Raw genomic sequence first — 15,618 nt, 5'->3', positions numbered from 1 at the left:
GGACTTCTTTGGGGGCTGCATTTGCAGGCTCAAATATAGTGCCCAAGGAGCAGGGAACAAGGCAATAGGGATGGGAACAAATGGAAAGGATTGGGAACAGGGCAGAAGGGATGGAGCACGCAGGTGGGAGCAGAGGAAAAGTGTGGGTTCAGGGGTGAAGGTCTGTGTTGGTGTCTGGGCACGGGCAGTTGCCACTGTAACACGGGCTGTAACATCCCCCCAGAGTTCCAGAACTGCTGTGAGCAGGGGATGGGGACAAGCCCAGGGGGTGCTGCAGCTTCATGGAGGACATCGGGCAATCATTATGTGACCCCCTGAGATGACAGAGATACACTTTGGTGCTTAAATAATCAATAAAATGGCTGGCCAACTCCATGGGGCCAGGGCCATCTCCTTTGATCCTTCCCTGGCCCATAAGCAGTCAGTGAGCGACCTGAACAGTGTTCATGTGCTGCACTTCGGATGTGTCTATGGGGTTGGAATTCAGCCCTGCCCAGCCACGTCCTCCAGCTGAGCTCATCAAAGTTGAGCCTGTGCGAGAACCTGTTCCCCACACACAGCGAAGGCTCTGAGGGCAGCTCAAGATGTGGTGGCAGCAGCGTGTGTCGAGGGCTGCCTGCTTCAGGAGGGCTCTGCAACAGCTTCGGACCTTGAACTCACTCCAGGGCAGCTTTGGTTGCAGAGATCATGAGATGGTCAAATTCGAGGAAGAGTGTGCAGCAAGCTCACTGCCCTGGACTGCAAGAGCAGACTTTGGCCTCTTCAGGAACCTGCTTAGTAAGGTTATATGGGATACAGCCCTAGAGGGCAGGGGGCCCAAGACTGTTGGTTGATATTCAAGGACCACCTACTGCAAGCTCAGGAGTGTTGCATCCAAACTAGAAGGAAGTGCAGCAGGAGGGCCAGGAGACCTCCTTGGATGGACAAGGAGCTGCTGAGGAAACTGTGAGGGGGAAAAAGAGGCTTATAAAAGGTGGAAGCAAGGTCAGGCAGCCTGGGAAGAATACAGGGATGTTGTCCAGGAAGCTAGGGACCAAGTTACGAAAGCTAAGACCCAGTTAGAATTAAACTTGGCTAGGGATATTAAGGATAACAAGAAGGTACTCTATAGGTATGTAGCGAATAAAAGACAGACTAGGGACAACGTAGGCCCCCTCTGGCTACCCTGGATTTGGAGAAGGCTGAGGTTCTATAACCTATTGATACAGGATATGATGAACACTAGATCTCTCGATCTAGTAGAATGTAACATTCTTCCTAAGTGTAGCTTTTTGTAAAAGAAGTATGAAACAGATGGAATCTTTGTGACTTGATGTTATATGAATAAACTCTAAGAAAGGAATTAGATGTATTTACAGAGGATATGTGTTTTGATGGCTGTTTTAAAAGGATGGCTGCAGGTTACTCTAACTTGGGGAAAACCTAAACAACTAGTTCAAAAGCTGAAAATGTACAGGAAGCATCTCTCAGTATTTGCTTTACATCTTTTCCCAGAGCACCTGCTAGTTGACACTCTTATAAACTGAACACTTAGCTAGATGGGCTGTGGTTATTTTTTAAATATATGAGGCAAGCATTGTTCTTGAAGAAATTGTCCTTTCCAGTAGTAGGAAGATGGAGGCCCTAAAAAAGAAAGAACATGTAACAGTAATTTGTTTTATTAAGATGATTTTTGTAGTATGTTTTCATCAAAACTGTTTTCATATGGGTTTACACAGTAACTGTAGAAGATTTTCATCAGTAAATGTTCCTTAATGTCCTTTTCTTTGTTGATGTTAATAATAAAGGTTTAGGCAGTGAATGATTTAGGAGCCTTCAATTCAGTAGGCCAAAGATCACATTTTAAAAGTGCATATCTCTTTTAAATCCAGTTTGTTAGTTTAGAAGACAGTTTTCAAAGAACAGCATGTTTGGTGCCTGAAGAACAGGGAAATTGCTCGTAAGATATTTTGAACTTATCATCTTGGGAATTATAATTTTTATTTGTTAGCATATTTGCTTTTGGCTTTGCTTAAAAGTCTGATTTTATATTCACTGACAGTCTTCTCCCAGTGCAATTGGGTTTATATCAGGTATTTTGTACTGAAGTTTTTTTGCTCCAGGTGTTATATGGTAATCCGTTTCTTCTCACATTGTTTTAACTTTACAGTTTTTTCCTTTTCTTGTTTTTAAGAAACTGAATTTATAAAAGGTAACTTTTTGAAAGTTGGTCTTTCATTAACTTGGCAGTGGATCTTTCACTGCTGAGCTTAATTCTTTAAGATATTAATGCTAATAGAGTTGTTTTCCTGTGTCAAAGCTGCCTGTGCTAATCAGCGCCCTGATCTATTTGGTTGTGCTATTGCCCAAGTGGGAGTGATGGACATGCTCAAGTTCCACAAATACACCATCGGCCATGCTTGGACCACTGACTACGGTTGCTCTGACTGTAAAGAGCAGTTTGAATGGCTGTTCAAGTGAGTGCTTTTAAATACATCTGTGGTTGTTAAAATGCATAGTCTCCTCAACAGTTTCAGGTTGTCATGTCCAATATCTAGTCTAAGAATTACTTCATCCTTTCCCACACTAGGTTTAGGGAGTACAACATTTCCTTACAAGTCAGTTTCACATGAAAGATTATCTTCAAAGCCCTGTTGAGTCAACTGGTCATATTTTCAAAGACCTTTTTCTACAAACAGCTTTAACAACTAGTAAGCTTCTCTTTCTGAATAGTGACTCCTTTAGGCTGTCACAACAGAAAATTCTCAAGTGAACTGCTACGTAAATGGTGTTTTTTACAATGGGGAGAGACAATCACCATTGTGAATTATATTATACAATATGAACGGGATCTATTTGTAAGAATTAAATGGTTGTCGCAGGGTATTCATTCATTTCCTAACTCCTTGCTGAGAGGTCTGGAAAGATTATTAAAAAAAAAAAAAAAGGATAAAAAATCATTGTCAAGTCCAAATACTAGCTGATCAGGTGGGACCATTGTAATTAGATTGTTTCAAAACCTTCAGTTGTCTAATTTAAGTCTTCAGTGGAAAACATGTTTTTGTAAATATAGTGCATGAAACAACTAACAAATTTCATAATTCAATTTTTATCAATAGATAAATTAGATTTTAGATAAAAGATTAACTCTTTTCAAAACAATCTTCATGATTTTGGACACTGACATTTCCTTGCACATCTGTAAATTCAGATTTTGTGAAGAGGCAAAGTAGAAGCAAAGTTTTAAATTCATTCTGTGATAAAGGGAAATACCTCTGCAGCAAGGAGTCATTCCATACCTACTTAAAAACATGCTTACTCACAAAATCTCAATGCATAATTTTAGAAACATCTTATATGGCAGAATCTGAAATATTTAGAATCATAGAATAGTTAGGCTTGGAAAGGACTTTAAGATCATCTAGTTCCAACCCCCCTGCCATGAGCAGGGACACCTCACACTAAACCATGTCACCCAAGGCTCTGTCCAACCTGGCCTTGAAACACTGCCGGGGATGGAGCATTCACAGCTTCCTTGGGCAACCCATTCCAGTGCCTCACCACCCTCACAGTAAAGAACTTCTTTATATCCAATCTAAACTTCCCCTGTTTAAGTTTTAACCCATTACCTCTTGTCCTATCACTACAGTCCCTAATGAAGTGTCCCTCCAAAGCATCCCTATACCCCCCCTTCAGATACTGGAAGGCTGCTATAAGGTCACCACGCAGCCTTCTCTTCTCCAGGCTGAACAGCCCCAACTTTCTCAGCCTATCTTAATACAGGAGGTGCTCCAGCCCCCTGATCATCCTCGTGACCCTCCTCTGGACTTGTTCTAACAGTTCCATGTCATTCTTATATTGAGGACACCAGAACTATACAAAATACTCCAAGTGAGATCTCACAAGAGCAGAGTAGAGGGGCAGTATCACCTTCTTTCCCTCCAATAGCTGGCAATTGCTTATCAAATTTAGGAAGTTTTATATGTAATGTTGCTTAGATGATACCTTTTACACACACTTAAAGAATATATAAGGCAAATAGTGACATTATTGACTGTCATTTAACTTCTTTTCAAAACAATGAAAATTCACTTACATTGTTCCTTAGATGAAAATGAGGAAGCCAGGGATCTGCTAGGTTAGACATTCAAATGTTGTTACGTGTTCTTAAACATAATTTGGAGTTACTTCCTGGGTACTCCTGCAAGTGAGAAATTAATTCAAAAATAAAGCAAAATTTCCTTCTGTATTTCCTTTCATTAAATAGGGGGGCGGAAACAGTATCTTAGTCTTGATTTAAGGAATGTGACATTCTCACTGGGTGTAGCTTTGTCTAAATGAAGTATGAAATGTTTAGATGGAATCATTTGTGGCTTACCTTTAATTTCTAATACTAGAGGGTACTTTTTTTGAGGTATGTAGATACACCTTTTATGTTATGTTATAGTAGCTAAAAGATGTAAATTCTCCTGCAAAGAAAGAGAATTTTCAAAGTTAGATTGTTCATTGTTCAGCAGATAAGAATTGGAGTAATCTGTCAAAAGCAGGAAAACTTACAGCTCTTGTTTCTGTTTCCTGCATGGTGTTCCCTCAGTTTCTCCGTTGCCCATTTCTGATATTTTTGGCATTTCTAGGAGGTGTATGCATATGCCTCTGAAATTAAGGAAAATGTACTTGCTTCACACTTGAGAGCCAGAGTTTTGTGGCCACCATCAGTAGTTGTCAGTAATGCAGTTCTGATATATGCAACTGAAAACTGTAGTATTCTGGGTGATATCAAATGCCACTGTGATGATTTCAGTATGAGACGACCTTCTTGTTGGGTCTTGAGGAAAGATATGTAAAGATTTGTGTGCTCTTCTCAGGTACTCTCCACTTCACAATATCAAACTACCAGAAGAAGATGGCATCCAGTATCCCTCTACACTGCTCCTCACAGCAGACCACGATGACCGTGTGGTCCCTCTTCATTCACTGAAGTTCATTGCTACTTTGCAATATGTTGTGGGCCGAAGCAGTAAACAAACCAATCCTCTTCTCATCCATGTTGACACCAAGGCTGGCCATGGAGCAGGAAAGCCAACTGCTAAAGTTATAGAAGAAGTGTCAGATATGTTTGCTTTTATAGCACGATGCCTAAATCTTGATTGGATTGAATAGGCAAAATGCTTATTACTGTCTCCTATAGAAAACAAGGGCTTTAACACCATTTAAGACCAACCAGACTACTACTTGGTGTAGTACTTACATTTAAGAGCTGCATTTTAATATTTTATTGATCCAGTCGGCTATGGAGTTTTGATCTTTTGTGCTTCCCTTTTTTTGGCATTTCTTTGAATTTCTTTTCTACTGCATTCCAAATTACATTTTGAAGAGCATGTTCAAATAAATGGCTGAGCTGCTGTTGGTGCTGTTGTGAACATTTAGATTCCAGAGTTAGTTCTAGTTGAGCTTATTTCCTGTAAACAATTTTAATGTATTTTGCACCTATAAACATATCCAGATCATCTGTAATTAAATGTAAGTACTGTCCAAATACAGGAACTCTGAGCGTACTTTATTTACACAGTAACTTATTTAAGAATGTAACTTGAAGGTGTTCAGTAATAACCATGAAATACTGAAGAGACAGTAAACTGGGTAATTAAGTCAAATATTATTAAAAAGCTTGTATTACATGTTGTTCGTGTGTTACAGTCTATAATAATGCTGTTTCTAAATTGTTCTTTCTTTCCAAAAAGACTTTAAAATGTCACTGGTTTTCTCTTCTGTCATTTATTTCCACAGAGAAGAGAAAATTGAAGGCTGGAAAATTTGAGGAATTCTTAGATTCTCACTGTGATCTCAAGCAAGCTATACAGATACTGTTAAACACCCCATCTGCTATTAGCTCTTTATCTATTCCTGAAGAGTAAACTAGACACTAGTTAAAAAAAAAAGTATAAAACACTGTCGTGGTTTAAACTAAATCTGCACAGTTCCCCCTTTGTTTCCCCTCCCCCCCTCACCTTCCCACTCCCGGAGGGATGGGAAGGAGAGCCAGAGGAATACAACTCCCACGGATCGAGGTAAAATCAGTCCAGCAATCAAGGTATAACAGAATCGCTAACGGTACCAATAACAAATCAATGTTAGAGGAGACAAACAGGGAGAGAGAATACGATACCACCCGCCGCCACGAGGCCAGCCCGGCAGAGAGAGCTCCCTCCCCCCTCCCCTCCTAGCCAGCTTCCAGTTGCCTCCCCGAGCCCAGCCCGGAGTGTTAACCCCTTCCCTTCCGGCCAGCTTCCAGTCCCCTCCCCGAGTAGGACGTGCTGTGGTATGGAATACCTCCCCGACTAGCCCAGACCAGGCGCCCTATCTCTCCCTCCTCCCTGGCAGAGCATGAGCTACTGCTGAACCCATGACAAACATACAACCCCCCCAAAAAAAAACCAAAAACGAACCACCACCAAAACACCAGAACCATGGGGTTTTTTCCAGATTGTTCAACTTCCATTTTTCCTGATGTCTTTGACAAAATGTTCTCTAACAAGGCAAAATCTGAGCATATGTATATAACCTCATTCTGGCTGCAGAACAACAAGAGCTCATAGTCAGACTCCTTAATGATTTGACACAGGCACAGTATTAGAGCTGCCATTTCATATTTTTCCTATCTATAGATAGGTTGTAGAGCTGCAAAGTCAATATATTTGCCTACTGCATCAGTCTAGTCTAAACTGATGCACTGCAGCAAATAGGGTTTGATTTTACAGAGAAAAAAAAATATCCCACCATCATTATTGGTCTTGTGTCCCCCAGAGAACACTGGTGCTTCTCAGTTTTGGATAAACTGATACTCTCTTCTAGAATCATGCTGCGTGTTATATTCACACTTAACCCTAAGGCCTGTATTTTAACTCTAAGCAAACAGTGTCTAGCACAAGAGGAGGGAGTGGTATTTAAGAGGAGTAGGCTGCTGTAAACAGCAGCAACATTAAAAAATAAATTTGCATCAGATTCACTGTCTGTTTCTGTCATGCTTTGGGGCTTCTGCTGATTCCCTCTGCAATCGAGGAAGGATCATCCTGTCTAGGCCCGCATAATCTGATTTTAGGAGGGAAAAAAATGTATTTCTGATTTCTTATGAAATACTGCACCTAAAACCTGTATGTGATCTGGGGTTTATTTGTGATCCATGAGCATTATGGTTTTACCATGTACTTTACAGGACTGATGCATTCTGACCACTACATTGATTTAAACAATCAGAATAGGGAGTTGAGGAAGATATGGGTTTTTTTTTTCCCTCCAGGCTACAAAACCAGGGCTCAGGTTCAGCACCCCCTGTTCCCAGAGGTATGTGAACTGTTTTATAATCTTCTGGGAAATTTCAACAGCTTCCCTGAATGGCAGAAACAAGCACATAAAGCAGTAGCATCCCCACCTCACTGTTGCAGTATCTGGCCCTTTATTGAATGTCACAGTTACCAAGAGGACAAAGCTGCACCTCTGAGACAAGAGTTCTGCGGGATAGTGTGTGTGGGAAGCATGGTCCTCATGCATTCATGAAATAGAATGCACTGTGTCAGTGCATCGAATTGCAAAGGCTTGGGCACAGCCACCTCAATCATGTCTTCAGATCTTCATTCCTAAAAATGTTTTTCCTTTCATCCATAAAACTTCTGTCACAGATTAAAAGTCATTAATTTTCTTCCTGAAGTTTTCTACTTTCTGCTCTCATATGGGGAGCTGGGAAACAGAAATTTCTCTTTGAGTGGCAATCAATAGTATTAAAGGTGGGTTACTAGAAACACCACTCACAAAGTGTTCAGAAGTATCACTTGTAGACTGCTGTTATCTATTGGGAAGGCATTGTGTTTCTGTAACAGGGTGTTAATGTTGACATTATTATTCATCTTAATCAGGTATGCCAAGTCCATGATTCAAGTGCCAAAAAAGTAATGTTGCTGAGCTGTCTTATTAGCCAAGTTGCTCATTTGGGTGCAGAAAGGGTCATGCTGCAACTGGAATCTCTAATTAACTCTGAGCGAATAATGCTCTTGTAATATAGTGGGATTTAAATCTTCAGAGTTTGGATTAAATAGACCTGTAGCCAAACCATTCCTGCTGTATGAAACCTAATGAAATCTTTGTTAGGCTGGTTTCAAGGTTACCTTCATTTCTCTACAGTGGAAATGCTATTTTATGAAGAGGCTCTGTATTTTGTGCCTTTTATTTCCAGTACATAAAGCAAAATTCACTAGCTGGGCAAGGTAACCTCCTCACAACTGCCTGCTTTTTCAAAATCATGTGTCTTGGAAACATAGATACCAATGTTTTGTGGCAAAATCAAAACCAGAAAAATCTTTAAAGTACTGTAAGAGGCTTATGGTGCATGAACTAAAATCTGGGTTTAAGTGGAAATAAATTTACTTTTTTGCATATTGCTCCTTCTGATACTCTTCACAACTTATGTAAAGCTATCTTCATTATCTTTGCTCCCATGAGAATACTTTTGCATCAGATTTGATTTCTGTGAAAAAGGTCAGAAGTATTTTTAAAAGCTGAGAGCCTTCATATTCTTCACAGAGATAATTATTTGAATTCCTTTGCATTAGAGTTAAATTGTATTTTGGTAGCTCAAAAAATAAAAAGTACTGACTTGAGATTGGTGCTGCACGCTCCCCAGCAGCATAACCATGAAGATCTATGGGTGGAAAAAAGCAACTGGCCTGAGGATGTGTAAGAACAAGGGACGCTGAAGACAGAGGTAGGAGACACCTGTTCCTGGCACATAGAACCTCTCCTGTTTCACCAGGATTTTCTTGACTCTGCTTTGCCATCTGTTTGTAGGAAAGCAGAAACATGAGCAGCAGTACATTAGGAGTTGATACTGGCAAACAACAGCTTTTGAATATCTATGTTGTCAGGTCATTTATTTATTTTCAGCCTGAGGTAGCCCCTCAGGATTGCCTGAATATCTGCTCCTAGACTCTTCCTGACAGCCTTTCCTTAGAAAGGGGTTTTCCAAGCCGAGTAGAGTTTAAGAGGAAGGGACTTGGAAGCCAAGCTAATAAACAACCACCCCAATTTTCTGCCAAGCTCTTCTACTTTGAAAATCCTTAATAGACAGCTTTTATGCAATTGCCTCTTTGTGCAGACCTCTCAGGATTTGGATAGTCAATGCTGTTTGAACAGCCAGGGTTGGCAACTTTGTTCATTTCTCCATATGTTCTTTTAATTACTTCTGCCTTACAGTACTGCATGCCAGGAAAAAAAAAAGTACTCTGGCTTTTTAGGTTTTTTCCTTGCAGCAGGGGAAGATGGGGTAGCCTTCCACTTCTGCCATCTCTGAAGGTAACCAAGGTGTGTCCTCAAGATAACATTACTCTTGAGTAGCCATTTCTGAATAAGCTCATGTCTTCAGTTTATGCATGGCAAAGAAATCCCAGAGATGGAGTCCCTCGATGAGGGCTGGACTAGTTACTGGCATCTGCAGAAATGAACTGAAATTCTGGACTAGAAGGACTGTGATTTGGCCATTTTTCCTAATTTTCCATTAACTGAAAATACAACATTTAAAACTGAAGCTGAGCAATAACATGTCAGTAAGAGTTTCTGTTCTACAGCCACCCCTCTGCCTGGCTAGCAAATCTAACAAAGGCAAGGAACAAACATGATGCTCATGTCCTTACCCATAATAGTAAGTAGGTTTAATGCAGAAAGTGTCAGAAGAGCAACAGCAAAAAAAAAATTATTGTTTGCTTTGCCACCTAGTCATTGAACAGCCATGGGCATGCTAAATAACAGAGGACTTTATTCGTTAGTTATGTACCAGTTAATGCAATTTTTCAGAAGTTTGGATGAGAATGCTTAGCTGGTAAAAAACTGCTCTCTATGCTGCTTTATCTTTTCAGGCCATTTCTGGTGTGCAACAGCAGTATGTAATTTCAACAGCGAGTGACAGAGTGCTGTAGCATGCGCTGTTGTTTCTTCTGGAGAAAGAAAGTGAATAAAGGGCTTGGACATTTCACTAGTCAGAATCATTTGGAGCTGTAAGGAGAGCAGATAAACAATACTTAGTGTCTTCTGATTGTTTGAAACGAATCAGTGTCATTTTCAGCAGAATATGGTGTTTTCTGGAAGTGTTACATTTCAGAGGAAGCGCTGCCATAGTAGAACAAGCTTTTAGATGTAAGTCTGTGCAGGTATCTATTTCAGTAGGTGGGCCACGTTGCTAAATACTTCCTACTTCATATATTTAGTGTTAATAATTAACATGCTCCTGCTGAAATCGCTTTTTGGGTTTAGTTTAAAGGTTCTCAGTATGAAAAATGTGTTTTCATCATGAATGGCATAAAGCTGTAGACCTACAACAATCCATAGGGACCCAAGCTTCAGCTCTTGTATGTTTTACCCTCCATTTTGCATTTCACTACGTAGACAAAGGTACTAGGATAACTGCATTACAGTAAAAAAAGAAATACTCACGATCACTGCCATAAATTGCAGATCTTGGCAAACCTCTGTTGTTGACTGTATTTTGAAATTAAAAGCTGTATTTTGAAATTAAAGGGATTACTTTTCCTGATTAGAAATGCCCGGACCTCCTTGAACTTCAAGGAAGCACAGATCCAAATCTGGTCTTTGCAAAGAGCACCCATCACTCGAAATGCCTAAAAGCAAAAGCTTTGAGGCAGAACTTCTTGAAATTCCCCATATTCACAATGTGATTATCCTCCAGCAAAGCTGTGGCTGCCAAGGACAAACTGGAAAACATCCTCCTCTCACAGATGACAGTCACTCACACAACCCCCCAGTCATTAAACAGTTTGCTGCTGTGGGCCTGCTGCCTGTGCTTCCTGCCTGGTGGAGCCTTCCAGGGCCTCTGTGCTTGCCAGAGGAAGTCGATTGAGGGGGTGGGCTATCAAAGTTACAAAATCGCTTCCAGCTAATGAATTAGAAAGCTTGTCGAGACCATTTCATTAGAGGGTTTGGGCAGCTTTTGTTATTTTCAATGAGTGTTCCCTTTGGTGAACATTAGGCAGTCTGTGCTGCCAAGTGGGGACAGCAACACTGGGTCAGAGAAAGACTCATCCTGATGGTGATGTCACCTGGAAAGGCAGTGTGGAAAATACGCCTTCTGTTCATCAAGGTTTAACACTGATCTGCACTCACTTCTGCTTTACTGGTCTAATTAGGCACAAGGGAGCATCCATCTTAGCAGTAACTGTGTTGTGGCCCCTTCAGGCCCTCAGCATGCCTGTGGGGGCAAGGCACCCACTGTAGCAGGACAGGTCAGAAACATGGGCAGAGTAATCACCAGTAAAACATAGACATGGCATGTCTCTCAGTGGATGACAGGATCAGAACTGCGTATCTTTGTTTTCAAATGCACAGGCCTACGGAGCTCCTGCTTATGGAGCTGAAGGAAGAGCCATTCACCCCAGGTGTCAGAAGCTGGTTTTGAGATGTGCTAGCTGTAGCTCATCCCTAGGTCCTACACCAGCCATCAGGTTATTACTTAGCTGTAATCACTGAGGCATGGAAGTTCTCCATTTGGCTGTTATTTTGAGAGCTGAGGATGATGTACCAGTGAATTGAGGAGGAATGTGATAGACTGAATCATTAAATCATTCAGCCACCTCACCCTGCTCTGCAGGCCTGTGTGTAGATTGGCTTTATTGGGCTGTCCTCAGGCCAGAGTGCCACAGGGTGGCCTGCACCCATGGCTGAGAGCAGCAGCCTCTGAAATGGAGGGCAGATTTTGGTCAGGAGAGATGGCCCTGTCAAGCCAGCTGGAAAGGCATGGCAGCCTGTAGCCAAGCATCCCTTTTGGCTACCACCAGAAGGCTGACAGGGATCTAAACTCCTGCAATGGGGGAGCCCTCCAAGACTGGGACAGTGCCTCAGTGCTACTCCATCTTGGGCTCCCCTGAGGGGGGCCGGGCCTGTGCTTAGCAGCTACCTCATGCTGTCAGCTGCAGCCTGTGCCAGGTGACGTGGTCACCAAGGCAGAATCCCTCTGGACAGACAGTTTCCCTGTGTGGCAACTAGCAGTGGCCTCAGCTGTTAGCTGAGGGAGCTGGGAGCAAGGGGGTGCCAGCACAGACCATGCTCGACCAACTGGTGCAGTCCCACAGGGACAGACAATGATGGGCAGATCTGGGGGCTGGTAATGGGGCTCATCAACAGCCCCTGACATGGCAAGCAGTGTACCAAGTCCAGCCATGGGCACCAGACAGGAGCAAAAGGAGATGAGGCCTTGTAAAGGTCTGGCAGATATATTGCTGAATCCTGACATCTCTTTCAGAAAGCCTAGCTTCTAAAATTAGGTATTGATACACCCAACTTACACTGGCATTTAAATCCCACCCCAGAGTTAGCCTGAGGCATTGTCACTTAACTGTATAATACTCTTGGGGCTTTTGGCAAAGCCTCTGCCTGGGTTCAGTTTACTCAGTTCAGAGAAGTCAGTACCTCACTTGGAGCCAGGTACTAGCTGTTTGCTCTGGTGTAGTATTTTAGGAGATGTGATCCAGCAGGCATTCTCAGAGCATGTTTAACAACCTGCCACGACAGAGCTCCCTGTGAATTACAGCTTTCCCCTCTCCCCCTTTTCAATTATAGCAGCAGCCTCAGGCTGGGATCCTCCCTAGGGGGAGGAGTTTCTGGTTGAGTGATCCTGTAGCCCTCCCTGGCTGGGCAACACCAGGCTGCAATGGTAACTGCAGGAGTCACACTACAGGAAGCACACAGCAGCAGCTTAACCTCTGCTGGGGTGTCCTGGCCTGTGATACCAGCATCCAAAGCAGTTTCAATGTTTTATCCCATGATACAAATATCAAATACCAATAGGGTCTAAGGTAATTTTCCTTGTAAATACCAAACTGCAGAGTTGGGGGCACTCTTCTTTTTTTTCCCCTCCATCTCTCTAGTTCCTGAAGTCCTTCACTTGTCTCAGACCAGAGGCAACTGCTTCTTTGAGTAATGGAGAAGAAAGGGGGACCTGCTCAAGCTGCACACACACATGTAAGTGAGTGCTCAGCCAGGCAGCTAAAAGATGCACCTTACATCTCCTGGCTTGGGCCTGTCTTTTACCAATGTAGCCCACTGTGAAAAGTTTTGTACCTCTTTAAATAAATAAATCCCTCTTCCTGAAGACAGCTTCCAGTGTTGCAGACATCTGGTCATGCTCAAACAGCTGGTGATAAATCATTCTGGAAAAAAAATTATTTCTTTTCTTCTTCCCCTTTTTCCCCAAATGTGATGTTCTTCCAGCTGACACCCGCCTCAAGGCAGAAGTCTGGCATTAATCATTTCTGCCTGGCTGCTGGGGTAACAATCATGGAGCACCACACGTGGGTATAACACATGCCCCCCTGCAGCAGGCAAGCCTGCTGACACCGTGCTAGGAGACTCTGAACTGGTGAAAGTACTGTGCAAGGTGGGAGTGCTGGGATGCTTGTGCCTGCCTCTGCAATGCAGAGCCTGAGGAGGACTCCTTGGAGATGGGCTGCCAGCACCACAGCCCCATCTGCCAAGGCTAGAAGGACAGTCACTGCTGCCGGTGTATTTAATACCTCTGTCATAACCCACACTAATGCACCAGCCCACAGGAAGTATGTGCTGTCTTTGTGAATGCCAGAGCAGTCCCGGTGCTTGACGTGGGTCTTGGCTGCAGGGGAAAACAGGCATCTATGGGAACTCAGGAAACATATTTAGAGCATGAGGTCCCTAGGACCACCTGCCCTCGGCAGCAGGGCTGAAAGCTGCCAAGTTACAGGGGAGACTTTTCTCTTCCTTTAAGTATAGACATCTACACTGCACTAAAAGCTATATTTTTTTCAAGTTTATTAGCATCTTCATTTCATTTGTGGGTTTTCTTCAGTATTCTGGATGACAACATATGTCTAGGGAAGCTAACTGTTTAAGCCCTAGAAGTCTGTGCAAGCCTTTTGGGAGAGCATGTCATCCTCATCTCCTGCACAAATTCCGTTGAAAATGTCAGTTTAACTTAGAAGCCAACTTCCCAAGAGTCTTCCTCTTTACAACCAAAACATGGAGCTGATCTTGGCCTGCCAGCCCAGGACCCACACAGGCCTATAGATAACTGAAGGGAGATGCATCAAGCAATAGGACCCCTCAAACCAGCAACAGCAGCCAAGGCAGGGGAGCTGGGGAGCCCCAATCTCTCCAGGACTTACCAAAATCCTATCACCAGCTCCTTTGAGCTGTCCTGCTGTGCTGTAAAGCATGAGGATGATAGGACAAAAGGCATACAGGGGCCTAACTGTGCCATTTAATAACCAAGGCCTGACATTCAGTGAAAACGAGAAACCCAGCTCAGGTCAGCACTTGGGTGCAACAGAGACCTCTAGCTATCAAGAGGGCTTTCTGGCACACAAGAGACATTTTTGGAGGGAAGCAATGGATTGACAGGGGTTTCTGAATCACAGTTTCAGACTTAAACACCTAGAGCCTGTTTGACAGATCCTCCTATAGACTCTGAGCCCATATCTTACAGCAGCAGCTTCATCCTTCTCATTCTCCCATCCCATTCTCTCTACACTGTATGACATGTTGCAGGAATATCTTATTTTCTTTATCTGCTTTGACCTCCACAACATGCTCTCATCTTTCCTAATCACACTAAGCATGCTCATTTTTCATTCTTTGACCTTCTCGATGTTTTAACCTTGTCTACTACTTGAATTACTTGCAGCTTCAGCATGCAGGAATCACTACAAAGGCAAAAATAAACAAGCTACAAACTCTCTCTCTCACACACACACATTTGCAGAGGAAGACCTTTCCTTAGGGCTTTGCTTAATTTTCTCTCTGCTGTGTTACAGATCACTTATTAGCAATTCAGAAATCCCTTGAGCCAGTTTCCAAAGACTAGCTGTTCTCCTTGGGTGACATATGGTTCCCACATACGTGGCCCTCCAAAGACTATGCTTCACTGAAATCTGATTTCAGAGATGCGATGGGGACTTGAGACAGCGTGTTTATTTTCCATGGAAGACTGAATCTCACCCATCGGGAATGTTTGGTACCGGCGTTACAATTCCTGTTCTGCCCTCTGGTTTTAATCCTTACTTTCACTGTGCTTTCACCATCTGCAGCTAACTCCAGCTGTCAGCTTTTAAAGAAATTCCTTTTGAACATTAGTTGTGGCTCTGACAAACCTTTTCTCCAGGTGCTTCTGTGAGAATTGAATGTCCCTGGTTAACAGTCAGCACTATATCTGATGCCGGAGACATACTGCTGCTCTGAACTTCCTCCTTGTCTATTGAATTAGCTCCCCTAGCTGCAACTAGCTGTGGTTTAGCTTCTGTTGTTTTTTCCTTTCCTTCATTTTTTCACCAGGGCAAGCTGCCCCTATGGACTGCTGCCACCTCTTGTGCATCTCCTTCATCTTGTTCCTTGAAGTTGTCCACAAAAGCACTCTGTATACGTTTTGCTTTCCACACTAAAAGATGGGCAGCTTGGAGAGTTTTCAGCCCTGATGGTGGCTTTGCCTTTACAGCAGCCATTTGTCCCAGTATTTGTCTCAGAAGCACAGGCCTCCTGAGATGATGTGGTCTTCTCCTCCTCCAAACTCCATGCCATTTTCACTACTGCATCTTTTGCGGAGACACAAATAATATG

The 15,618-nt window shown here is 42.8% G+C and overlaps 1 protein-coding gene and 1 long non-coding RNA gene across 2 annotated transcripts in view; one reads left to right on the top strand and one right to left on the bottom strand.

Annotated features, from left to right (window-relative positions):
* The window catches only part of PREP (prolyl endopeptidase), a 99,650-nt gene extending 93,985 nt beyond the window's left edge, over window positions 1-5,665 (top strand). The window contains exons 14-15 of the mRNA XM_005154661.2: window positions 2,300-2,456; window positions 4,845-5,665. Of these exons, the coding sequence (XP_005154718.1) occupies window positions 2,300-2,456; window positions 4,845-5,139 (452 nt within the window). The 3' untranslated portion in view covers window positions 5,140-5,665. The remainder of the gene's footprint in view (window positions 1-2,299; window positions 2,457-4,844) is intronic.
* Window positions 1,041-5,057, bottom strand: LOC115947391 (uncharacterized). The gene is made up of 4 exons (XR_004081318.1): window positions 4,537-5,057; window positions 4,358-4,448; window positions 4,076-4,180; window positions 1,041-1,623 (listed from the first exon to the last, which is right to left on the bottom strand). It is a non-coding gene; the product is annotated as an uncharacterized lncRNA (long non-coding RNA).
* Window positions 5,666-15,618: the final 9,953 nt, after the last annotated feature.

Source organism: Melopsittacus undulatus, chromosome 3 (assembly GCF_012275295.1).
Source record: "Melopsittacus undulatus isolate bMelUnd1 chromosome 3, bMelUnd1.mat.Z, whole genome shotgun sequence".
Lineage (NCBI taxonomy): Eukaryota > Metazoa > Chordata > Aves > Psittaciformes > Psittaculidae > Melopsittacus > Melopsittacus undulatus.
This window is presented reverse-complemented; position numbering and strand designations above follow the sequence as displayed.